A 27,578-nucleotide genomic window follows, 5' to 3' on the forward strand; every position below is an offset into this window, starting at 1 on the left:
TTATTTCCAGTTTAAAAAATATCTTTATGACACAGTGGTGAATAACATATGATTTTCTGATTTCTAGTTCTACAATTTGATAGCTGTGTAGTCAGACACAAATTACATAATTTGGAATCTTCTATCTTCTTTCTTTCCTTCTGGTGTGTTCTAAGACCCTGGTGAGCCTTAGTTTACTGGAAAACCCATGAGAGAGAACAATGTGGAGTTGGGAATCAATGCAAAAAGCAAGAGGAATTTATTGTTCCAATGTGTTGGGGTCACCCTGCACATGGAGAGAATGACCACAAGCAGCCCATCCTGCAAGCCTTCATATAGTTCCCAAGGCAGTAGCCATTAGGCACAATGTGATTGGCAGAATGGTGTGACTTTTTAACTGATTGGTCTTTAGGGAATTAGATAGATGGCCAATGGTCACAGAATGTGTCTACAAGCTCTGGGCCTCTCCAACCTGCAGGTGGTCAGTGGTTGGTCCCTCCTCCCTGTGGTCTGAGGAATATAATTAGCCCCCCCTTCCAGAGGGGTGGGGTGCCTAAGTTCTTTATGACCTTTCTCTTTCAGGAGACCAGGGATCTGGTGGAATTTTCCAAAGTTTCTGAGCTGACTTCTTCAGTGTGCATGTGTGTATGTATGCAGGGTTGTATATGGAACCTTGGGACAATACAGGGTTTCTTTTTCAAGCACACTCTACCATAGCTATAATAAGATAGGGTCTCTCACCGAGTCTGGACCTCACCAATTTGCCAAGGCCAGTGAGCACACCATTGATCCTTTCATCTCTGCTTTCTCAGAGATGAGATCACAGATACCAACTTTTAGGCCCAATATTTTATGTGTGTTCTGGTGAATTGAACTAGGTTCTTCATACTTATGGAACAAACATGTTATAGACTGAGTGATTGCTCCAGTCTTTATTTTTCTCTTTCTAAAATAAATGTGAGATAATAATAGAATGTAATCTAAAGACTTCTCATAGAAATTAAAAAGATGAACTAAAAAACTTCTTGTATTACATGACACAACAAATTCACCCATTCATTAAACATTACCTATTTTGTAACATTTTCTTACTGATTATGACAAAGATTCTGTAAAAGTTGAAAATCAATAAAGTTAGTCATTTAATACATACAGAGAAATTTGACTACGTAGGTTTGAAGGAATTGAGATGTTAGTGGAGATATACAAAAGATTCTTATGCTAAAAAACGTTGTTTGGGGATGTGAACCCAAGGTTCAAAGAGATGAGTTATTTGCAGAATTTAACAAAGGATATTGAAAAGAGGAAAACAAAGGTATAGTCACAGAACCAAGAATTTGCTACCAATGAATGTAGGGCAAAAGGCCACGGGAAATGATACTTTTGTTATGTATCTGGGAAATTATCCCAGGAATCCAACCAGAAATACTCCAGTCCCTAACTCCTAATTTTCCATTATAGAAGGTTAAGCAAAATAAGCCACACTCAAAAGGACAAAAAGCACAAGCTTTATAAACACAGAGTGTAGTTTAAAATAACATGTGTATGCATCTATAAAAATAAGTAAACTCAGTTCCCTAATGTTATCCAACCAGCGTGAAACTTAAAGGGGTAGGCTGTGACAGACTTGCATATAACAGCAAACCATATACTTGAGAATGATTAAGAGAGTAAATTATGAATTATTTGTCTGCTTATAAGTTTTAGCAACAGATTTCTAAGGAAGTGACATTTGCAATTTGGCTGTGAACTGTTAAATATGTGGGTGACTCTCATTCAAGGAAATTATGAGAAATGTGGAAGGAACAAGCATGTTTTGAACATTTACCTTAGCATGGAGAAATACCTTATTTCAACACCTGTGAACATTTTACTCAGATCCCAACTTCTGTTCAGTTACCTCACACTATTCAGAACATCACTTCTAATATTTAATAGTCTGAAGACTGACACGGATCTCAGAATTCTGAAAAAAAATGCTGGCATTTTCCAAAAATTTTTCTATTAGAATATTCTTTAATGATTAAAAAAGAAGAAGAATTGGAAAAAGTCTGTCTAGCATTAAATTTCTATCTTTAAAGTACCTTACTTTTCGTGGGTAAAAACTTTGTCACAATAATATCTAATTGTTGTGTTTTATAAAAATGTAGAGAGAAGGAAGAAGGTTGGTGGAGGTACGTAGGAAGGTGTGGGGGAAGGAGGTGACTCTGTGGGCCCATGTTGAAGCATCCCTTCCTCACGAGAGATCAGCCATAAGACATGTATTCAGGGCAAGGGGAGAGAGTTAGCAAGGTAGTAGACACAGTGAAAGGCAGAGAGAGAGAGAGAGAGAGAGAGAGAGAGAGAGAGAGAGAGAGAGAGAGGTGTAGAGGCCATGAGCACTTGGAGAGAAGGGGAGGAGGGGAATGGGGAAAGAGGGGGAAAGGGCCAGAGGACAGTGCTAGAGAAAGAAGGCAAGAGAGAGAGGAGGGGGCAAGCAGCCCCTTTTATAGTGAGTGAGGCACACCTGGCTGTTGCCAGCTAACTGTAGGGCAGAGCCTAGACAAAATGCTATACTTACAACCTTTTAAAACAAGCTCCAACAAAACCACACCTTCTAATCCTGCCCCTCCCTGGGCAGAGCATACACACCATCACATTCCACTTCCTGGCCCCCACAGGCTTGTTCAAACCTATGCTCCCATGGGAGGGGGCATACCTAAACATAGCATAATAAAACCATCACAGTATGTAAGGGTGTAATTGAGGCACTATAGAGAAATAATAAAGGCAGGTGTAATTATGGTGGGGAGAGTCCCTTACTCTGGAGTCTAGTTGAAGTCTTTCATCAATTGAAAGTTAAGGATTCCAGAACAATTATCATTTACTGTGATGTTGCAGACATAGAAACAATATTCACTTTAAAACTGTAAAAGTAACAACAAAAGCAAAACACCCAGTAGAAGGAGTGCATAAGGCTTCATTTATGTTCTCAGTCCTTGGCATTTTAGGGAGCTCTCACAGACAAGCCTTTTTTTTTTTTTTTATAAACTTTTATCTTCTGCACCCCTAGGTCACTTTATATTGACAGTTGTAATCCTACTCAAGACTCCACAGGCGCGCCCCTGGAATCCCACTTAGATTCCTTAATGAGCCTTTGGAGATAACTGAAACCCCACCCATAAATGCATGTGTGGCAACTGTAAAGACAATGAAGTGTGACTCTCTCCAGAGAAGCCCTCAGCCATGTTCTCAGATGAGATTTAAACACTCTCTGAGTCCCGTTCATTTTTATTAAAAGTCTATGCATAAAATGTATGTGTAAATGCCTTTTAATACGCATCAAGTGGGATTCATATTGGATCTTATAGAAGGGAAGAAAGTCAGTTCTCCCTGCAAGTTTTAGGGCAGCAAGTGCATGCAGCACAATGAACCACGTCTCAAAAGCAATCAGTTTACCAAGTGCACTTTTGGTGTGACTTAATTGGGTATTTCCTCAAAAGCAATCAGTTTACCAAGTGCACTTTTGGTGTGACTTAATTGGGTATTTCCTTTATGTGGCTGGTTGCAGTGATTTGAATAGGAATGGCCCTCTGACCCTGCATTTAAAGGATTGGCTGATGGGGAGTAGCACAATTAGGAGGTGTGGCCTTAAATTGGGTGTGGCTTGGTTGGGGAGATGCTGACTAGGGAGAAAGAGCTTTGAGGTCTAAGGAACTAAGTCATTTCCCTGCTGCCCCAGGACTCTGATGCAGAACTTTCAGCTCCTCCAGCACCATGTCTCCCTCGATGCTTCTGTGTCTCCTGACAGGAGGATAATGGAATAAGCCCCTGAAACTGTAAGCCAGACCCAAGTAAATGTTTTCATTTATAAGAGTTGCCATGGTCATGGTCTACTTCACAGCAATAGAAACCCACTGAAACTGGTCACACACTGCACACGACTTTACTTTAGAATTTTCATTATTAACTTAGGACAAATCCCACGGAGTGAAATTTCTGGACCTAGGGAGGTGGATGTTTTAAATAGTCTTGAAACATACTGCTTATGTAGATGGAAAATAATACACTTCTCTCACCTCAAAAGGACTCAAGAGTTTATTCTGGAGCTAAATACGAGGGACCATGACCTAAAAACAAAGGCTATTCTAAATACCATGTCCCAATGTGATAACAATTTCATGAAACTTTTATACGCAGAGAAGACGGTCAGAAATCAAGATACTTTCCAAATACAAACAAGGCAGTTCCGAAGAGCGGAGCAAAACTGGGAGCCCCTCACCCAGTCCTGTTGCTTTTTTCCAGCAGAGAAGAAAAAACAACACAATTAAGGGATGCTTAGCCCTTCCCACTCATAAATCTGTTAATTTTCTAGGGATTTCACCAGAAACCCCATTTATAGGGAAGTTATTAAACTTTTAGCAACCACATCTGTTTCTTGGTTTCAATTTTATCAGATTGTAATTCCATCCAGGAATCTTTTGAGCCACTTAATATATCTTGATTATCAGGAAGGCAGAAAAAGAAAAAAAAAAAAAAGTCGTTACAACCTTTAACGTTAACATTGTAGAGCCACTATAATGAGCCACTGTAGTCTCAACTCACTGTGAGTTATGACAATGAGGTGTGTGGGTGGGAAGGTCCTCGGGACACTCCTATAACAACTCACTTGGTGGTGAGCCTTGGGGTACAACCCTTATTGCATGCACAGAATAATGTGAATTTAAGTACAAAGTCAAAACATGATTAAAACAAGGTTCAAAACAAAATTAAACCAAGGCAGGGGGCAGGGATACATTTTCCCAGCGACAGAAATTTCTAAATGAACATTCACTAACAATGTGTGTGCAACTCTGCCAGAAATGTGCACCAACCGGCTCTTTCTAACCCCAGGGAGGAAGTCTTGTAGCAGCAAATCTAGAATAGAGAACAAGGTCGCTCAAAAACTGCGACCGGGCACATTTCTCCCCTTTACCAAAGAAGTCATCCTGATGGAAGGGAAAAAGGAAAACCGATTATTCGTAAGCCAGGCGCAATTAGCAGTATTTCTAAACTTTCCAGTCTAGAGAACACACAGGTGACAAAACTAGAAGCTTACACCAGAGTAACTTCCCTTCAGGGTGGCAAAGCTGTAAAAGAGCGCATGCGTAGTGCCTATAGCAGGGTCCCAGCCCCTCCTTCCAGGGGCAAACTGCGCAGGCGCACGCGCAGGCTCTCCCGGATACCGGGCTCAGCTGATGCTGTTGTTGTCCTACCCCTCCCCCGCAGCTCTCCGGGCCGCGCTCAGGCCGGCGCTCCGCCCCGCCCCGGGACCCGGGACTCCGTGACCCTGTTCTGCGGCCCGCCCGCCCTCCCGCCCGCACCCGAGCATCCCGGGACCGCGCAGCACTCCGCGTGCGGGTGAGCGACCCTGGTCGTGGGGCCCACGTCCCCTGCCCGAGCGGTGAGGGAGGCCGCGGCTGGCCGGGTGCGGGGCTGTGACCGCGGGGGCCTTGGCTTCGCTCCCGGGGCGGCGCCCGGGCCCCTGATCTGAGTGGCTGGGATGTCGATTTCTTCCGGTGGTTTGTTTGCTCGTGGTGTCCTTTAAAAACCCCTTTCCGTCCCTCTTGAGCCCCTCAGAACTAACCCCACGTCTGCACAAAAACATGTGACACATCTCAGTTGCATGCGGTGCTGAATTTATCTTTTTCCCAGTTTCTAGAGCATCTGAGAACCGTGTTGAGTTCACAAGACCGCGACATAAACATTGAGAGCCTGGGGAGGAGACGAAGGGGATCTAGCTCTCCTTTTAAGAACCTCAAGTAAGTCTCCAAAATGACAGTGCTTACACTTGGCAGTAGCCTCAAGAAAAGCTAAGCAAGAAGCCTGGGATTTAATTAACTGTGTAATCTGGTGTGTACACCGACCTTCCTTCAGCAGAATATGTCAAGGTTACTGTGGGTCAGTGTAAGACAGCGGGCCGCGCCGAGACCAGAGCCATTTAGCTCTGTTCCTAGCCTTTTTCCATAAAGGCTCCCATCCTTGGGACATAGTTTTCATCCCTGTGGTGACACCATGTATTATTGTCTGAGGTCAGCTGATTCTAAACTACCCAGTGTACTTACTCCACAGCTTCCAAGGTCACAGAGTAAGGAAGCAGTACTGATTAAAATTCACCCCTGTGCACCTGTGGCTGGCAAATGTTGGCTTGGCTCTGACTCAGTGTCTTTGAGCTGCATTAAGATACTGTGTGTTTGGAAGTCACAGTATTATTTTATTTATTAAATGAAAAAAATTAAATTAAAAGTAGTGTTTGTGATGTCTAGTTCATATTTAGAATCTGATAAATGATATATGATAACCACAGGAAGAATGGAATTGCACCATTTAAAATTTTTGTTTGCCTTTTCTAATTTTTTTTCTCAGAATACTAGCATGTTGTATTATGTGACTTTTTGCATTCTTTTTAGTCATGTACTTACAGGGTTTATTAACAGCATTACTAAAGGTGTATGAATTTAAGAGAGTGAAATGAGTCACTTTTAAATTAGGTGGCACTGGTGGCACATGCCTTTAATCTCAGCACTTGGGAGGCAGAGGCAAGCAGATTTCTGAGTTCAAGGCCAGCCTGTTTTAAAAAGTGAGTTCCATGACAGCCAGGGCTCCACAGAGAAACCTTGTCTCAAAAAACTAAAAATAAATAAAAATTAGCTGGTGATATACATATTTATTGTAACAAGCAACAATTTCACCTTTAGTGCCAACTGATTTATAGTTAAAATATATTTTTCTCTACAACACACTGAAAGCATATTTCTTTTCTGAACACCCTAAGAAGGCCTAGAGTCTCTATTGACACTGTAGATTTTTGCCAATTGTTACCATTTTAAACATTGTTCTCTTTACAAGTCTTACAGGATTTGGTTTCATAATATTTTGATGGACAAGTACTTTCTGAATGTTACAAATGGCTTCCTTGTATCAGACATTACTTTGGTTGATTATAATTTTAATCCTACAAGTAATTTGCATTTGCCTAACCCTGTAATTATATCCTATAGAGTCTGAGAGCATTCCCCCCCCCCCATGGAATTTACTGTCAGGATTTTCTTTCTCTTTAGACATGGGGAAGTCTCTTTCTCACTTACCTTTGCATTCAAATAAAGAAGATGGTTATGACGGGGTTACATCGACAGACAATATGAGGAACGGATTGGTTAGCAGTGAAGTGCACAATGAAGATGGAAGAAATGGAGACGTCTCGCAGTTTCCATATGTGGAATTTACTGGAAGAGATAGTGTCACTTGTCCCACTTGCCAAGGAACAGGAAGAATTCCTAGGGGTACGTGCTACAGCATTGGCTGTCCTCTTAAAGACGGATTCCAAACATTTCCTCAAACAGTGTAAAAACTATAGTCTTAAACACTCATATTTTCAAAGATTCAAAGTTAAAGTTTACCAGCTTTGTTTAGTCAGAAACTCCAAAGCAAGCAATTAGTACCATTCTTAAAGCAGTAACAGAAATGACTTCGGCACCTCTAGTGTTTTTCCTCTTGCTTGTCTGCTGTTGTAGCTCCTATGCACCATAGTTTCCACTGAGGATCTTAGTCATTTTTGAAGCCATATCACAGTCATTTTGCCACAGTGGATATTAGTAGCTAAAATGGTTCAGTAACTCATTATCTGCATAATAGGTTGTTTCTACCTCAATATTTCTAAAAGAAAATCCATGGTGTATGAAGAAAAGCAAGAGGGGAAAACAAGTCTGTGATTTGTCATGGAGAAGACAGGAGAAATAGTCCCATCCCTGCTGTTTGTAGGGCGCTTGAGATCCTCTGACAGAAAGGAAAAATAGTGAGGTTATGTTGTGCTGCTCTCCTTCTGTACTTGGTAGAAGTCAGCAGGTGACCCTGGAGAGACCCTAAAGAAGGACAGGACTGCATGGGGAATTCGAGAGTCTCTGGAAAGTACCTTGAATTAAGTGGGGTTTATTATATAGCTACTGTATGGTGGGTTTATCTTTCTGGGGATAGTATCTGCTTAAGAATAGAAGTATTATAGTTGAATAAATTAATCCAGTAGTTTGGATGAGTGGGAATATGATTTCTGTCCATCTAGCCATGTGTTTGAGGTATGGCTAGGAGGATTTTTGGTAGCCTGGCTTTGGATTGTGGCAAGAAGGTAATCAAGGATCCCTCCAAAGAGGTTTGTTATTGTTGTTGTTGTTGTTTTATTTTTCTGCCCAACAATTTAAAGAATGAAGTAACCATTTATTAAAATAGGCATAAAAAATTGAGTGCACATGGCAGAAGTAAGATAAAGAACTCAGCTTCAGACATGACATGTGTTTGAGGCTGTTGGTTTGCATCAAAACAAGTTTTTTGTTTTTTTGTTTTTTTTTTAATTATTTTATTTATATGAGTACACTGTCTTCAGACACACCAGAAGCGGGCACCAGATCTCATTACAGATGGTTGTGAGCCACCATGTGTTTACTGGGAATTGAACTCAGGACTGGAAGAGCAGTCAGTGCTCTTAACTGCTGAGCCCACTCTCCAGCCCTCAAAGCGAGTTCTGAATGGGCAGCTGTAAGGGTGTAAATTCGAGAGCGTATCTTAGCTGCTGTCATCCATGTATGGTGACACTGGAAGTGGAACTTAAGTTGGGGGAACAGTGCTCAGCAGTTTGGATAGAAGAAGAGACTTTAGCATGAACTCTGGAACAGTGCAGGATTGAGGAACCGTGGCAGAAGAGAGAACAGCCAGATGAGGAGGCGGAAGGCTGACTGTGGAGTACTAGATGATGCCGATGGCACATGGAGTTGTGTGGGACTGAGGGCTGCCCATCGTATAGGTGTTAGGTGACGTGGACGCTCCTGCGGATCTTTAAAAGAGTACTTCGAGGGGATGCAAGAACTTGTGTAGACGCTGTCATAGTGAAACCAAAAAAATTTTTTTTTGAATTCTTACATGCTAAAAAGGTATGGGTAATGGAGCATCTTATAGGGAGAAAGGGACTTTGTGAGTTTTGCTCTAGAACAGGAGGGACTAGAGGTGATCTCTCATAAGACGGAATAAATAACGGATGTATGCATGTTGATAGAAGTGCTCCTTAGCTCCTGGCAACACAGGAGATGGGTAGTCACTGGAGCGCATAGATGGTACATAGTGCGTAAGTACACAACAGTGCCCATGCAGAGGGCACAGGGAGAGTCTCAGTAGGGAAGGAAGCAGGGAGGTCAGAAGATACTGGCAAACCAAACTCTTGAAGCAGAGGGTTTGTGAAATAGAGGGCGTATGAGATGTTACACATATTGGCCAAAGGTAAAAGCGGGTAAGATCTGTAAGTCACCAGCAGCATTGCCAAATAGCACTTAGTGGAAAAGTATCTGCTGGGCCTAAGGGAGCTAGATACTCCCACAAGGAAACTCTAGGAAAATGTCTGAATTATTTCCATGAACTTATTTTGTATCTAGAAAAGTTGGCAGGATGGCAGAAGCCCACGGAAAGCACTCTACTAAACAAAGAGAAGATTTTGTTATTTGCTCAATGGCTTGGTTTCAAAAGCAGAGAGAGTGCAGGGAGTATGGCCTCATCATTTCCTCCTCAAACTACAGAAAAGGATCATGGGATACTGGTCCTCTTCTTTTTGTTTTGTTTGGTTTTTTTTGTTTTGTTTTTTTTTTTTGTTTTTTTTTTTCTGCTATGAGTTAAATGAACTTAATTCTTTCTTCCCTCTGCTTTCTGTCCTGGAACTTACTGTAGGACACCTGAAAAGTCTAATCAAGGTCTGTTAGGGGCATTCTCTCCATGTCCCGCGTTAGGAGCCAAGAATGAAGATGGGCGGGGGATCCTGAGAGCTCGAGGGGGGTTGAGATTTGAAGTCGTTGTTTTAGAGTGTGAACTAGGAAATTGCATCTTTAGGTGTTACTTGAAATTAGTGATTGCAGTTGAGAGCAGTGAGCTTTTGAAAGCTTGAGAATTATTAGACTAGCAGTTTGGGTCCAGCTGTGGAGGATCCAGGAAGGGGCAGCAACAGTGGGTTTCTTCCACCCTCAGTGAACGTAGGCTGATGAATGGAAAACAGTGTTGGTGAGAGAAGCCCGTGTAAGCCCAGATCCCTGAAAGCCAGGGCTCCTAAGGGAAGTTTTGTTTTTTATTTTTTTTAACCAGTGGATTAAAGGATAGTAGAGCCCTCATTATTTATGCTATTTTTGGTTAGTATGATAAAACATACTACTTTTTCTAAAACTGAATAATTTTTAAGACATAAATAAAATAACAGTTAACTAAAGGAATCAGGAGAGAGTATTCTGGTCTGTTGAAATGAGTTTCTAATAGGGTACCACTGTATTTTAGTTATTCATGTTAATACATCTTTAAACCTACATCTTTTACTTTTAGGGCAAGAAAACCAACTGGTGGCATTGATTCCATACAGTGATCAGCGGTTACGGCCAAGAAGAACGTATGTAATTATAAGATTTCTTCTTTTGTTGTTTGTATATTTTTACTTTGAAACTGTATATAAGTAATTACTCTAGTTAGGACATTTAAGAAGAAAAATGTATCTGGTTGTTAAGTTATGCCATCCTATGACTTCCTTGTTAAAACAAACAAAAAGATTCCTGTTTGAATGAGGATTTGGAAATACCATGTCACCTATATCTTCAGAAATCTGTTTTCTGAGGGATCTAACATTGTAGCAGTATTACACGTGTGTGCACATAGGCCATTTTCACCATGCGTAGGTGATTCTATGTTCTCACTAACTTCAGAATTATGATGACCATTCCGAGCATGATGACTACAGAGACCTGGCCAGAGCTTGGCAGATGCTTGGACATTTAAAGAGAAGCAAAGGGAGTCTTGAATGATCCTAATAGTCCTAATATAGAAAGCAAGTGTTCCACCCCTAAAGAAAGCGAAACTCAGCACTCCTAACAAATATTTTTGAGGATGGCTTGTTACAATGAAAAGAACAGAGATTGCAGAAAACCTACAGTGGCCTTGAGAAGGTCAAAAGAGCCTGAGTATTCCTGTGTACCAAACAAGTCTGGACTGTCCTGTTACTTGATGGTAGAACCAATTTTTGAAAATATAAAAACCTTAATTAAACATGAGCAACAGGAGTATGCAGTAAAGGAGAGAATACTAACACAGGAAAAATCTGAAAAATGAAAGACACAAAAAGCAGATAGAAACTTAACTATGTATAAAATTTAAACTGTAGCACACACAGCAGTAGCTTAAGTGAGACATTGAAAGGCTAAGAATCAGGCAACTGATGGGAACCTATGAAAATCAATCTCTCTTAAAAATCTCTAAAAAAAATCTCTATGAAAATCAATCAGGCTCTTAAAATATCTAGAAAAATACTTGATCTATAAGACTGGAAGTGTACAGTACAAGTAACATACCCTAGAAAATAGAAGGAAAAATGGAATAAACAGGAGGGACGTAAACACAGTCTATCTTCTCATGAAAGAACACGATCGGGGCCGTTGCTGTCTTACAGTTTCATTTTCAGAGGTGTAGTCCCCAGCATGGCGGGAGGTCACAGCATGCAGACAGATTGTGCTAGAGAAGTACCTAAGATTCTACTTCTGGATCCACAGACAGCAGGAAGAGATGTGCACTAGGCCTGACTTGGGCTTGTTGAAATCTTGAGGCCCACCCCCAGTGACATAGTTCCCCAGCAAAGCCACATCTACTCCAGCAAGGCCATACCCCCTAACCCTTCTCAGGTAGCAGTATTTCATATTCAATCCACCATACATACATAATGAAAAGCTTTGAGGAAAATGACAGACAATAAAGAAAACTAAATGTGTATGTAATTGCAGCACCTGCCGAAGCAACTAAGAGGTATAGGACTGAGTAGGAAATGTTCACTGGAGGGATACATAGCTAGAGTAAAAGAATCTTGTTCAGTATACCAGAAAGAGACACCCTCAACCAGAGAGATGTTCTCATGAAAATCCTGGACTTTGGAGGTTTAAAGAAGAAAGCCCTTTGACATTAGTCAAGAGGCTCAAGGATGACTAAAGGATAGAAGATCAGGTTGGCTCACTATTTCTTGGCCACAGAGTTTCAAATAAGCAGTTGAGTAAAAAAATATCTTGCAGTCATGGAACTGAAGTCAACCAAGCCTTGTGTAAATTTAAAGTGGCTTTTATTTTAAAACACACAGAGGTAAAATGGTGAAGAGTTGGGCCAGATTTACAATCTCAGAGTAGAAAACCTTTTCAACAACTGTGATTTAAAATCCTAGTGATGACAAAACACATTGAACTCAGTAAGGATAAATAAACATCTATAGGTTGAAAAGAGAACCTCAATTGAAATCAAAATACAAATGATAAGCCAAGAAGTAGTGTCTGCAAATGAGATCATACAGAGAACTTAACCCCTTCTGTATAGATCATCGTCAAGATTTGAAAAGAAAAAAGCCAACTATCAGAAGGGAGGTGGAAATAGAAGCTGTGGAAAGTATCTTGCAAAACCAAATTATAAATGACCTTTAAATGTAGGGATATATATTCCCTTCTTTTTTTAAAAAAAGAAATGCAAATTCTTCTATGTAGAGATATCATTGCTATCAGATTGGCAAAAGCGCAGATTTTGTCAACATACTTGATTGGCACTCCTGAGTGAAAACAAGCATTCCCATGCCTTACAAGTGAATGAACACTCTGTGTTTTTTATCAAACCACATAGAATTCAGCTTTTTTTTATTGAAGTTTGGTCTGTTGCTATGTATTGTAATGCTAAATCCTATACCTGAAAGTCTAGACCTACAAGTGAGTTCTCATGACTTTTCAAGCTTTTGTTGTGCAAAAACACAACAAAACACACAGAGGTAAAATGGTGAAGAGTGGGGCCAGACTTACAATCTCAGAGTAGAAAACCTTTTCAACAGCTGTGATTTAAAATCCTAGTGATCTTGTTCCTTGATATAAAAGCGTTGGTTTCACCTTACACCAGTCAGAATGGCTAAGATTAAAAATTCAGGAGACAGCAGGTGTTGGCAAGGATGTGGAGAAAGAGGAACACTCCTCCACTGCTGGTGGGGTTGCAAACTGGTACAACCACTCTGGAAATCAGTCTGGCGGTTCCTGAGAAAACTGGGCACATCACTTCCGAAGGATCCTGCTATACCACTCCTGGGCATATACCCAGAGGATTCCCCGGCATGTAATAAGAATATGTACTCTACTATGTTCATAGCAGCCCTATTTATAATAGCCAGAAGCTGGAAAGAACCCAGGTATCCCTCAACAGAAGAATGGATGCAGCAAATGTGGTATATCTACACAATGGAGTACTATTCAGCCGATAGAAACAATGAATTCATGAAATTCTTAGACAAATGGATGGAGCTGGAGAACATCATACTAAGTGAGGTAACCCAGTCTCAAAAGATGAATCATGGTATGCACTCACTAATAAGTGGTTATTAACCTAGAAAACTGGAATACCCAAAACATAATCCACACATCAAATGAGGTACAAGAAGAACGGAGGAGTGGCCCCTTGTTCTGGAAAGACTCAGTGAAGCAGTATAGGGCAAAACCAGAATAGGGAAGTGGGAAGGGGTGGGTGGGAGAACAGGGGGAGGGAAGTGGGCTTATGTGACTTTCGGGAGTGGGGGCCTGAAAAGGGGGAATCATTTGAAATGTAAATAAAAACTATATCAAATAAAAAAAATAAAGGAATTTTAGTTTGGTGACTTCTAAAAAAAATAAAAATAAAAAAATATAAAATAAAAAAAGCATTGGTTAAATAAAAATGGCTACAAGCCAGTTACTATAGGGATTAGTGATAGGTGGGGTTTTAGAGACCTGGTTGGGGGGGGGGAGGGGGTTGGACAGGAGGAAGGAGGGAGAGGGGCTGGGCAGGAAAGCAGCCATAAGGGGAGATGAGAGTGAGCACATGGCCAGGAGAGGCAGCAAGGACACAGCTGGGAGGTAGCCAGGCCAGCAGTTAGAAGAGTAAATCAGGGCTTACGCCCCAGTAATTGTCAAATAAAATAACCAAAATAAAAAAACGTAATAAAAAAGCCAAGTAAAATAACCGTAGTCTGAGTCTCAATTATTTGTAAGCTAGTCATGGATACACTTAAATTGGTTGTACCATCTTTGGCTCAGAAATTACATTTTTGAAAAATTTATTCTAAAGATAGTGGTCAAATATAGTAAGAGCAGGCAGGCATGATGGTACACACCTGTAATCCCAGAATCAGAAAGTGGGTGTAGGATGATCAGAAGTTCAAGGCCATCCTCAACTATATACCAAGTTTAATTTCTCTAGGCTTTCTAAGACCCTAGTAACACAAAGCAAAAAAGTATGTGTGTACACAGTCAAGTAAACAACTTCATAAAATATAGGAGATCTAGCAAAGTTAAGATCTTTGATCATAATGATTTTTAAGTTCCTTTTGTGTCTATGGTGTTTTCCGCTTACAGATATATTGTAGGCATAATAAATATGAGTCATTTTTTATTAGTTACTTGGGGATCATAGATACTAAGACTGAAGGAACTCCACAGCGAATGAGTAGGAATTGGCTGGTTTCCTCCACCCAGCAGCATGGACTCAATAGTAGAATTTAGTGAAATATTGTTCATTTGCTTTAGTTCTTTTTAGTGAACAGCTTTTCTTTTTTTTTTTTTAGGAAGCTAAAATAACTAGAAAAATTATTAGGAAACTTTAAACAGAAATGTTAAGATGTATGCAGTTAAGTTAGTTAAGGCATAGGAGGTTTGGGGAGGTGAGTCTTGGCAAAATGGCAGTCGGCATGGAGGGGAAGGACACAGGACTTAGAATGAAAGAGGCTCTTCTCAGAGCGCCATATGTGCAAGGGACCAAGGAATCTGAAACCTTAGTTTTGAGTTTGGAGGAGCATACACATTTCAGAGGAATTAAATAGATAATAAATGTAGGTGAGTTACCTTTCTGTCTTACTGTGCCTTAATGCTTGCACGTGCCTCAGGTAAACAGGGCACCGTAACATCGTCAATGTGAAGTGGATCAGTGTAAACAATATTTGTAAAACTGGGTACACGAGTGCTTAGTGACTAGCTTTCAGGTTTTACCATGACAGGGAGTGAGACTGTCCCGAGCAAACCCTGCTTCAGTGAATTCAGATGCAGGTGTGAATTCTGTGCTTGTAACATGGCCTGAACTTGGTTCTAGTAAATCTGGATTGAAAATCAGTTCATTATAAGTAAATGTTTCATTGTAAGTCTGAGATCTCATTTTCTAAAATTAACAATTATGCTTCTCAGGAGATAATTTTAACCCTTAATAGTACCAACCTCATCTAATAGTCTTAGAGTGAAAATTTGGTAAAATTAGATGTATTTTCTTGCTGGTATATGTAGTAAATTTCAAATGAAAATAATTTCCTGAAATGTTGCTTTATGTAATTTTGAATGATATGTATGTAAGGGTTCTACTTTCTTTTTCAGAAAGCTGTACGTGATGGCATCTGTGTTTGTCTGCCTGCTCCTGTCTGGATTGGCTGTGTTTTTTCTCTTCCCTCGATCTATTGAAGTGAAGTACATTGGTGTAAAGTCAGCGTATGTCAGTTACGACTCTGAAAAACGAACCATATATTTAAATATCACGGTAAGTGCACATTTGCGCTGCAGGCCTCCAGCACCATTCTTGGGTTGCTCAGCCACCATCTTACTCTGCTCAGAGTGAATGCTTGCTGCTGACTGCTGCTGCTGTAGTTTACATAACTCTGCTGTGCTGAGCCCACTACCAGGTCTGGTTCTGCCAAAAATGAAAAGGAAACTCCAGTTTTTTATATTGGAAATCATTTAACATTTGAAGATAGATGTCTTTTGTAGGAAGATGAAGTAAACATTTTTCTGGTAAAGGGGAAAAAGATGTAGTCAATTTACTTTTCAGCATTTGACTCCAAATAGTTAATGAGGTCTTAACCATTCATTCAAAGGATGTTATGAATATCACATTTTTGCTTTCTAAGATTTTATGAAAGACAAATTCTGTCAGTCTTATCAGACTTTTACTTGATTCTATTTAAAGATGAAGTTCATATGATGACCTATTTGTTTTAAGTTAGAACATGTATGGCTATGGATTTACAAACACATGTGATTTTGAAAAAAGGATTTTATAGCCTTCTAACTTTAAAACTTCACAGATTTTTCTCCTTGTATTTACATACATATAAGCCTTGGACTATAACGAGCATGGTGTGCTGACCATTGTATTGGAAAGGGGAAGTGCATAAGCACCTGTTCCATCACAGTGGCTCATGCCTTCAAGTTCAGAGTGTGCTGGGGCCTCTTTGAAAGAGTTCTCATGAGCGAGTCATTTCCTTTTAAATACCAGTGTATTTAAATGAGAATGGCTTGTTGTATTTTAAATAATTAAGCAAGAATAATCACAATTTTAGATATTTACTCATAATCAAATTAAGGAATACTGACCTTTAAGTGAAAAATAGGATTTCTGTTTAGATGAATAGTAGGCCTCACAAGCAGACATTGAAAGAAAAGACTGCTGATGTCATAGGTCAAAAGCTGCAGGTACCAGAATTGTATTATTTCTGCCCCTTCAAAGAAGTGGTCGGTGTTATTACTGACTGTCAACTTGACAGGATCTAGAACCACCCTGGTGACAGGCTTCTGGGCATTGCTGTGAGTTACTGTCTGTATTAGGTTGAGGTAGAATATCCCGCCTTAACTGTGGGCAGTTATGTTTTATGAATTCATGAACTGATCTAACAATAGGAGAGGCTAAGCTAAGCAGTAGTATTCATAATTCTGTGCTTATTAACTGAGGATATGCAGTGTGACCAGCCTCCTCAAGTATCTGCCAACATGCCCAGTCCCTCCATGATGGACTGCAGTTCTTTAATAAAGCTAAAATACTGTCTTCTTTATCAAGTATTTGCTCATAGCAATATACAAAATAACTAATATTTCCATTTATAGTAACTAAGTCTATGTTACTATTACTTCCCTGGACCAAACCAAACCAGAAGCAAGCTCAGTGTCTCTTGTTCCATGACTTCTACTATCCCACCTGGTAGATTTTCTTCTGCAGTACTGCAGACACAAACAACATAGTGCTCTCTAAACTAACTCACTTCTGACACTGACCAACTCTCACAGGTTAGAGTTTCAGTCCCAACATATTCCTCACCATTTTAGATGTCAGTTTCAGATTCAGACCCCCAAACCTACTGGTAAACTTATCAGCCAGGAGTCTCATAGCCTGATCCTATGTTTGGTTAATTTCCCTGAACCACTCATAAAACTCAAAAGGAGCAGTATACTACATTCACTGGTTCATTAAGAGAGGATATTACAAGGTCTACAGGTCCACACACAGATGAGAAGGTAGAGTGAAAGGCAGAGGGCACTGGTTCTGTCCCCAGGGAACTGAGTGTGCCCTCTGCCCAGCACAGGTTTTATCTACATGGCATTGGCCTGATGCCTTTTTCAGCTTTTATGAAGCATTAGCTACATCAGCATGATTGGAGGATAGCCAGCTGCAGATAGACAAAAGTCATGATCTCATGTAAATGAGCTACGAATTGTCAGCCAGGAACCAATGTGTGTCATAATGCCACAGTACCGCTCACTGACCGGTGCTCCTGAAATACCTCAGTGCCTGTTACTACACACTTGAATCCCCTGATAACATAAAAAGATTTTGACTCTTCTGTGAAAATTTAACTCTCAACAATGTATACATGCAGTTGCTAACAATGCATACACATCCCCCTACATATAAACCTTTGTGTGTGTTACCAGGCAGTCTCACATGCTTATGTCTGAAAGATACACATGTGCCCTCATTCATTTCAGCTGAGATCACACTACATTTCCTGCATGAAACACTTTTTCACTCACTGATTTCCAATTGGAAGAACAGTGGTGAATGTAAAGCGTATGGCGCAGACTGGCCTTGGCAGCTTGTGTGATGCTGTGACTGGACGAGGCGGGGCAAAAGCTGGGAAGTAGAAGGCTGGCACTGGAGAGATGCCTCAGCCTCAGGTAAGAGCACTGTCTGCTCTTCCAGAGGTTCTGAGTTCAAATCCCAGCAACCACATGGTGGCTCACAGCCATCTGTAGTGGGATCTGATGTCCTCTTCTGGTGTGTCCGAAGACATGACAGTATACTCATGTAAAATAAATATTTTTTTTTTTTTAAAAAAGTAGAGTCTAGCTGCAAACTTGGCGCTAGCTTTTTCTCTTTCAATGTATGATTCAGTATAAATCTCTACAGGCATGTAAGGTAAAATGTCATTTTCTTTTAAATAGGCTGCTAATGCCACTCATGCACAAGGATCTGACATGGTCCCAATTGCCTTATAAAACCTTGCTTAGTGGTGCAGACCTGTAAGAGGAGCTCTGTAGAGCTGGAGATGGAGAGGAAGTTCAAGGCCATCCTTAGCTACATAGTGAACTCAGAGCCGGCAGGACTGTAAGAAGTCCTATTGGAAAAAAATTATTTTTCTTAAAAACATGGTTTTTTAAAAGTACTGACTTAATGTTGTTTATAGAGACATGGATATAATACATAAGAATTTAAATAAAAATTGAAGATGTTTAGTTCAGCTTTTGCTAAAACTATAAAAGATATGTTTTAACATTTACTTTTCCATAATTTTATGTAATATATTTTCTTAGTCTTGTTTTCAAAATTTTGAATCACATATTCATTATAAACATAGTTCTCTATTAATGTTCTTTAATATTTTGGTTAATATTTTCTTTTCCCAATAAGTGAGGTTCCAACTAAAGTTACTTGATTTATAATTTTGAGTTCATATTTGTGTGCCTATTTAAACATAATATATATATTTTCTGTCTCATTTTTTTTGCAGAACACACTAAATATAACAAATAATAACTATTATTCTGTTGAAGTTGAAAACATCACTGCTCAAGTCCAGTTTTCAAAAACAGTGATTGGGAAGGCACGCTTAAACAACATAACTAACATTGGCCCACTTGATATGAAGCAGGTGAGTCCCGCTCAGGAGCCTGTGAGTGAGTGACGTGCTGCTTCATTCTGTTTTATAAGAGGGAGCAGGGTAGGGGATGCCCTCAAAGACTTGACTCGTAAATGTGTCCCAGAAAAGTATAAACCAAATTAGTCAAAGGAAAGATTTCTCACTTTGAAAAGTTTAGTTGTATAGGTAACATGTTTGGTGTTTGGATCCTATCCCCTGTTGATTTGTTTTTCTTGTTGTTTTTGTTTTTGCTTTCAGATTGATTATACGGTACCCACAGTTATTGCAGAGGAAATGAGTTACATGTAGTAAGTTTTGGATTTTAGTATCTTTACCTTTTGTTTTCTAAGTTTTTATAAGTTTATCAATTAAAATGACCACATATTGCAATGCTTGCCCTGTTCTCTAAACATCCTTTTCTTTATACACTCTACAGCATAGATAGCATAGATACATCGATAGATATGATGGATAGATCCATAAAATACATCTTCATTTCCAGACAGTGTGTGTGTGTGTGTGTGTGTGTGTGTGTGTATGCGCGTGCGCGCGTGTGTGTAACGTGTTTTTTGTTATCATTTAGTTACTGTGTATTCATGGTGCTCTAATATAGGAGTACTGAAATTTCTAATGTATAACATTGGTCTCCTATGGACTGTTCTGTATACGTTGCATTTTGAGGGTACGCATACACACATGCATGCTTTTGTGGAAAGCAGGGTTGAAGTTGAATGTCTCCCTCTATCAGTCTCTACCTTATTCTCTAAGGCAGGCTCTGAGACTAAACATCTAGAGCTCATTTACTTTGTGAAGCTGGCTGGCAAGCCTCTAATAGCCTGTTTCAACCTCTAGTGCTGGGTTTATGAGTGCATCCTGCCATGCCTGGCTTTCTGCCTGAAGGCTTGGCATCCAAACACCAGCCTCCATGCCTACACAGCAAGTGTTTTACCCCCTAAGCCGTCTCTCTAGCACGACTTTTAATAGTATCTTGACAGGCACAGTAACATGGCCCATAATCCCTGGTATTACAGAGGCTGAGATGGGGACGATTACTGAGGCACACATGGAGATTCATCTCAAAGGAAAAACAAAATCACTATTCAGAGTCTCTGTTAGGTTTAATAGAATTTAAATTGATAATATAATGACAGTGCTCTTTCTATTTTAATTTCTTTAACAGTGATTTCTGTACACTGATCTCCATCAAAGTACACAACATAGTACTCATGATGCAGTAAGTATGGCCGTGCTTGCAAAGACAGCTCTTGCTAAGCCTTGTGTTCATAATGTCCACTAGGATTTGTAAACCCATGAAAGCCACCCCAGCTTGGCTGTTAGTCCTACTTACAGGAGTGCCGTGTAAAGTGTAATGTTTGGGACTTTAGCTACCTAGAGTATTTGCATATTTTCAGAGATTGTTGGAGTCATGGTTAACCCAGAGAGGATGGGCACACGGCTATTCCTTTCTGTCCTTGTAAGTAAACTGACAGCAATGAGGAGCAGTGTGGGACAATGAAAGGCATCCTGTTTTCTGGTTGAGCTAGGTTTAAACCCCGAGATCCAGCAGATAACTCTGCAAGGGATGGAACATATGAGAGGCTTTCTCCAAAGCGACTAGCCCACTGGCCTTTTTAGCCTGCAGGGACCTCAGGGAACCTCATGTTGCCTGGCAGACAGAGGAAGCAGAGAGTTCAGGTCAGGCGATGCTGTCTGAAAGGCAGCGCCATAGCAGTCCTTGCTGTGGGGCTGGGGTAGTGGCAGAGAGTAGAGGCTAGTCCCTACCTAGGGAAGAAGCTGACCAGGAACATGCTGTGGTTGAGGCGGGGGGGGGGGGGGGGGGAAGCACTCGGAGGAAGGCCTAGTCTTTTGAACTAGGTCAGGGCTCACTCAGGATCTTGAGTGATGTGGAGTTTCCTCGTAGGTCTCAGTGTTATGCTTTAGCTGGTCCTTCCCTACATTGGGTGCCAGCAATGGGTTAAAATGGTGGCCCATGTACAGCCCAGGGCTCAGGGCAGGAAGTTTGATTGCCTGTGCCCCATGACACTGCCGAGGGTGAGGATGGGGTGGGGAGGGGGAGGGCCTTCAGACTGTGAGAAGCCTCAGGACCCTGCTCTAGGGGTGGGGAAGCACAGTCTGAGGTCCCTGGGGAGTTCCCCGGGGAACTGGGGAACTGGACTCCGGCTGGTGGGTCTTCAGGCCTCACAGAGGTCAAGAATTACTCAGGCTCTTGGACACTGCAGACACCACTGACTGGATGCCAGGGAAGAGCTGAGAACAGAGTGGGGCCCCACCCCCACAGGCTGGCTCTAGCCTGGGCCTGAAGGGAAAAGAGAAGGGAGAAGAGCTACAGCTGGTTCCTGTCTGGAGGAGAGAGTCTTTGGCTTGTTCTTCAGGTGGCTTGGCTTGGTGGAAACTGTGTCTGAGAATGCACAGAGGCCTCCTGTGTGAGATTAGATGTGACTCTTAAGAGGAAGACCTGCTCCATTGCTCCAGCACAATGGATCCCGATGAGAAGAGGCAGTCCATGGTTTTAAAGCATTTATCGTTATGACAGAGAGTTATGATGAGTGAAACTGTACCCCACTTTCTCAGTGCTGGCCTGAGGTTAAATACCTTTTTTAGGGAGTAGTATCCAGAAAGGAGAGCTTAATTGGCTAAGCCCTTCAGGCCTTTATGTACCTCATTAAAATGAGATCTGTCTTGAGGCTACAGGATCTGTAATCTACCTGTGGAGGGGCTTGGTGTGTTGCCCTACGTGACTGATGGCCACAGAATTACAGAGAGCTGAGACCTCCTGTCAGGAGCCTGGTGTCTAGGAGCGTGGCAAGCGCTCCTTCCTTGCAGTTCCTGCTTCCATTCCTTGAAGTTATCTGCTGGGTCTGCAGGGTTTAAACCCAGCTCAACCAGAGAGCGGGCTGCCCTTCACAGTCCCACAGAGCAGTAATGCTTTGGGTTTATAAGTTGCTTATTATTATTTACATAAAATATTATTGCTTATATTTGATATTTTAGTCCTTGACTGACATTTACTTTTCCATTTTCCTATGAAGAGAGAACCATATGATTCTTTTTAAGCATGTAACAAACTTCAATTACATTTATATATTTTTAATAAATATTTTATATGTATTTAGGTAAATATATATTATCTATATTGTATGAGCAGATACTTATTTGATAGAGTTAACTAGGTTAGCATTTTGAGTCTGTTGGAGAAATACTCCCTAAGAATCCTATGTCTATAATGTCATCTTAATACCAAGTGGTCAATAACTGATAATTATAATTTACAATAAGTAATTTTAGGGGATTAATTAATTTATGATATATAAGTTAATATTCGGTTGGTATTGTCCTCAAATGCCCCTATTGGAATATATTTTATATAACGAATATTCTTCTGTCTATCTCATTTTTAGAGTTACTGTAACAACAGCATACTTTGGACACTCTGAGCAGATATCTCAGGAGAGGTACCAGTATGTTGACTGTGGAAGGAACACGACTTACCAGTTGGCCCAGTCTGAGTATCTAAATGTCCTTCAGCCCCAACAGTAAACTCTAAAGGAGATGTGGTTAGAGCCAGTGACACACCTGAGACATTGTCAGAACTGTCAGTGAGGAGGTACTGCCTAGAAGGACATCTTTAATTAAGCACGTCTAAAGTTTACACTGGGACATTGAGGGTTCAGCTAACAGAATCTGCTCCTTACACAGTTCCTGGACGCTCGTTTTCTGTGTTGACGATTTGCTCCTACCAAGAGCTTTTCCTCCATCCTAAGTTAACTGATTGGCTTTGTTCCCAAGGTGAAAAATTGAGACTTCCTTAGAATACAATAAATAATTATATAAAAGTCATAGATTTAATCTATATGTCTATTGATAATATAGTTCTGTCCTGAACATAATTTGAAAAATAACTTCTGAAGATTTTTATATGAAATTACATGGAAAACTTTTAAGAACGGACCTGTTTTATAAATTGCCATTCTTATATGGCAGTCTTTCAACTATATGAAAACTTAGCTATTAGCTAAATGTTTTTAGCCTTTAATTTCTTGAAATTTTACTGATTTGCATGTTTTGTCTTATTTCTAGCTAATGGTTGCATAATATTTACCAACCATAACAGTCTGCCAAATTCTGTTCCACATTTTGTAAGAGCCTTTCAGTATGTGTTTCATGTATAGCTTTGTAAACTTTTATGTGTGATCTTCAAACATATTCCTTTAATGTACTATATTGTAAATAAACTGCATGGCTTTTGTACAGGTTTGATAAATGTCAAATGAAGTGGTACAGATTAAGAAGTAAAGGAAGTTGTTCATAAAAAATAAAGTAGGACAGTGAAATTCAGAAACCTCAGTGAGTTCCAGCTACATGCTGGATCTGGCCTAAAATATATACACAATAAAACATTTTGATGCTCTACTTTTTATGTTGCTTTTCATATTAATTATATAGATGCTTTTCACAGCAATTAGGTATCATCAATTTTATGAATGTTTTAGGGAAGGAAATCATTTCTTACTAGAAATTATTCAAGAAATCCTTTCATTGAACAGTGGTAGCTACATCAAAATAAAACCTATATTTTGCTTAAAAAATTAATCATTATGCATCATACTGATTCAATGCTACTAGCAGTTACATTAAACATTTATTTTTAATTTTGTCTAACACTTTTTAAGTATGATAGATGTACTCATCTTGTTAGTTTGTATTTTCAGTGTCATTTTTGACAAATTATTTTCCTTACTCACTCAGCAAATGTTAAGGACCTGTTAAAGTGCATTTTGTTCCTTATGTCAGAAGTTGGCTTTCCCTTTTCCCATACCCAAGTGCCTCGGTTGGTTGTGATGCGTAGTCTGTTCATCAGCCTGGGTTTCAAGTATAAAGCATCAACTCTACGGCTGGATTCTGCCCTTTCAGCATTCTCCCATCTTTCCTGAGCATCCCCCACCCCGTGTCCGCCATGGGAGAGAGCGCTGTAGTCATGCCTGTGCTGCCTGTGGCATCCCTCAGACACTGCTGCCAGCCTCCCTTCCTGTTGTACCACCACGTCCTTTGCACTCACTCACTTCTAGTCAAGCTGGTCTGTGTTTGAATGTTTTTTTCCTGTGCTTCCTGGTTACCTTTTAGTGATTTTCTATATAAAAAAGCAAAATGTAAATAAATAAACCTTTTTTATGATTCCCGTTGTGCTTTTTCCCTATCCTGGCTCCATGCCTCCTTACAACCATGTGAGGTCTACAAAATCATCATCCATCCATTTCCCCAAAATCACCGTTTATATATGCCTCATATAATAATCACTTTCCATATTCCTTCCATTTGTATTTTAGTCTAGGCGAGCACTGTATAGGAGAAATTTGTTTTTCACTTTCCTCCAGAGTTCATGGACGAGGCCTACAGAGGCAGGGCACTACAGCACATTTTGCTCCCAGTGACTCAGTTTCAAAATCTTAACTTTTAAATAGAAAATTCTATCCCATCTAGTTTTAATGTCTAGCTTTAATAATGTTTGATTCATTTTCAAAACAAAACAAACAAACAAAAGTCCCTGGAATTGAAACACATTGACCGTGACTCTTCAAGGAGAATCAAATAACTCCTGGGTCAGCCAGGCTGGTAACAGCTGTAAGTTAATAAAACTCAAAACAAAATGAACAGCAGCAAACTGACTGGTAGCCATAAAAACATTTGCAAGTATGAGTGAGGCTTTTCACTTTTCTTAGGTCAGTCTGAGTCTGGTTTAGCTAAGTCTGGCTTTTGGCAAAGAGAAAGGGTATATATTAATATATTTTTATGAGTATCGCCAGAGCTTGGCCAGGGACATGATGAAGACATTACCATGTTGCCCCATGTTCACACGAGTACATTCTGTTCTACGCTAACCCAGCACTGCCCCAGTTTCTGTGAATAGTGTGTGTACAACACACTGACTGTTGCTCTTCTGTCTGCTTTTCTTATATAATTTCTCAACACGACACTGAGAGGAATTGGTTTAAAATTATATATTAGTAAATACTTTAATTGCAGCCAGAAGTTGGTTCTCTGTCTCTCATATCTGTGCCCTATCAATTAAAATGTCCATTGGAAAGCCATGGTAGCTCAGGTTAATACAATTAAGAATTGAAGAAGTGGCCAGTGAGATGGTGCAGGGGTTGAGGATGATTGCCACCAGGCTTGATGGTCTGAGTTGAGTCTCTGTACCCCACAGAAGATGGAGAGAACTGGCATTGTTCTCCAATGCCTGTTCACATACAGTACAAAACCACATATATAGTACACGCACACACATACATACAAATGCATGTGAAAAATAAAAGTTCTTGAAGTTAATAGTGATGGCTAAGATTTTGGTAACTTTGAATTACTATCTGAAATATTTCTAAAAGTAAATTAAACAATGTAGAATCCTTTAGAACCAAAGCTGGAGCTTAATTTTTGTGTGTTAATATTTAATACTTCACAATCATTCCAATAAAAATAAAACTGACATTTTGGTGTGAATTATTTATAAGTAAGATTATTACATTTGAGATTTGAAATACGGTGTAAAAATGCTAGACATGAGATAAATTCCTCGAAACTGCTTGAAAGACTATCTTGCCTCAGGCCACATTTTATAGGACATAACTTTTGTTATCAGTTTTCTTTTGGCTCCTGTTTACTTGATCTTAATGAAGGAATTATTTTTTTCTTAAAACATATTACAAGAGTGTAATATAACTCACTTCAGGTTTTATAATTTGCTCTTAGGAAATGGTGGTACAGTGTAAAAGGAGATGGGAGTTTGACATCCTAACAGACTTTGTAACCATAGGACAGTTGAAACTTGGCCCTGATGGGCCTTGTGGGTTTTAGCCTACTGCACAATAATTTTGAGTATGATGTTGGCAGGTGTGTTGCTGACTCTTTTCCTTCCTTTTAAAGTGCTTAAAACAACTGGTTGTTAGTACATTGCTTCTTATTTTAGACGATAGTTTCATTCATATGGCTTAAAAATATGAATATTTTTATATTTTCAAATACTTTTTTTGTCTTCTTTGATAATAAGAGCTAAACATGTAGCCATTGGCTTAAAATCAAATGGTAAACCATGATAGCATCAGGCTAGAGTCTGAGACACCAAAACGCCACAGCTGCTAGGCTCAAAGTGTGTCTTAGAGTGGTCAGCCTTATTCCTCTGACTAACTTTGTAAAATTAGATTTTAAATCAAACATTTATCTTTAACTTTTTAAAGAAAATTAGTGCATATCTGAGAAAACTGGTAAGAGTCATTATTTCTTCAAAGTTGTAATTTTTAGATTAAAACAAATGTATTTGTGATATACTTGGCTCAAAAAATTGGACTTTTATACCACAGACCTATTTACATCACAGTCTTCATCCACAGTTTCAGTGCATATCTGAGAAAGCTGGACGGGCGTCATTATTTCTTCAAAGTTGTGTTTTTAGATTAAAACAAATGTATTTGATTGAAATATACTTGGGTCAAAAATTTAACTTCTATATCACAGATTTATTTACAACACTGTGTAATTATTATTACACCACAGTCTTCACCCACAGTTTCTGATTGCAACTACATCATGAGTTTTTAGCTTGCTTAGAGAACAGGTTTCACAGAGGAGAATATGCTCTGAAGCTTATCTTCAAGGTCGATAAAAGCAACAGTGATGGGATTACTGTAGGAGCAGAAATGGAATTTCCATGTTTTAACCTGTTATTGCCATTCCTGTGTTGTTCCTTTTACATGTTTTAACATGGACTCCATGTTGAGGATACAGTGTGGTTGGTGTTTGACCTGCAAAACAGTGCATAGATCATGTAGCAAGGTTACAAGGAGCTTCTCATAGTTAAGTCTAACTATTCTAGAAGGAAGTTGCTGCCTTCTGTTGAATTACATTAATTGAAATGTGTTTAAGTGAAATATTTTCAGGATATTTTGTATACTGTAAACAAAAAAGAATAGTATTGTGCCAATGGCCAAAGGTGATATTACTACCATGTAGATGATGACAGTTCAAATTGTCCCAAGTCACCCAGAATTTTAGAAACTAGAAGTCTGGGGGACACTCCATCAGGTATATTGAGAGATTCTTAAGTGCTGTTATACACTGTTCATCTTGTAAACATCCAGCATGAGGAGGAGCCCTGACAGACTGCACAGATGCAGAATCTCATAACACGGAGGCTGGCGCCAGACATAAAGTATCAGCCGGTCACGTCTGTGTGATTTATCTTAGAATCTCCATCAGAGCTTAGCCGAAAAGGGTTGGAAAATGATTTGGAATGTTCACTTATGACGTGGATGGCAGTATCACTAAGCTCTCACAGTCCTTTCAGATGGTGGGGTAGAGAACGCAAGATCTGTTCTGCATGCTTGCTCTCTAGCGGCCTCCACATGTTACATCTGTTAGCTTCACTCTTTGTACAGTTCTGAACTATGGTTACAATTGCTGTTCATGTAGGGAAACATGGCTGTGATAGGAACGAGAATTGAAACGCTCCCCCCCCCATGCTATTTTTAAAATACACTTATAACTGTTACTCTTATACTGTGTATGACAAAATAAAATTTGTAAAAAGCACTTTAGCATGAAAAATAAAATTTGTATCAACAAAGTA

At 39.8% G+C, this 27,578-nt stretch overlaps 1 protein-coding gene across 2 annotated transcripts; it reads left to right on the forward strand.

Moving 5' to 3' along the window:
- The first annotated feature begins 5,184 nt into the window (after positions 1-5,184).
- Positions 5,185-27,578, forward strand: Tmem106b (transmembrane protein 106B). Of its 2 annotated transcripts, none has more exons than XM_052173251.1 (9): positions 5,185-5,401; positions 5,653-5,759; positions 7,059-7,280; positions 10,342-10,405; positions 15,411-15,570; positions 18,812-18,952; positions 19,199-19,248; positions 20,121-20,174; positions 22,360-27,578. In XM_052173251.1, exons 3-9 carry the CDS (start codon positions 7,061-7,063, stop codon positions 22,496-22,498), a joined length of 828 nt encoding a protein of 275 aa, XP_052029211.1. In that variant the 5' UTR covers positions 5,185-5,401; positions 5,653-5,759; positions 7,059-7,060; the 3' UTR covers positions 22,499-27,578. The 2 variants fall into 2 exon arrangements, with proteins under 2 accessions (XP_052029211.1, XP_052029210.1); XM_052173250.1 differs by having other exon boundaries at positions 5,185-5,358.

Source organism: Apodemus sylvaticus, chromosome 2 (genome assembly GCF_947179515.1).
Source record: "Apodemus sylvaticus chromosome 2, mApoSyl1.1, whole genome shotgun sequence".
In the NCBI taxonomy this organism is placed as follows: Eukaryota; Metazoa; Chordata; class Mammalia; order Rodentia; family Muridae; genus Apodemus; species Apodemus sylvaticus.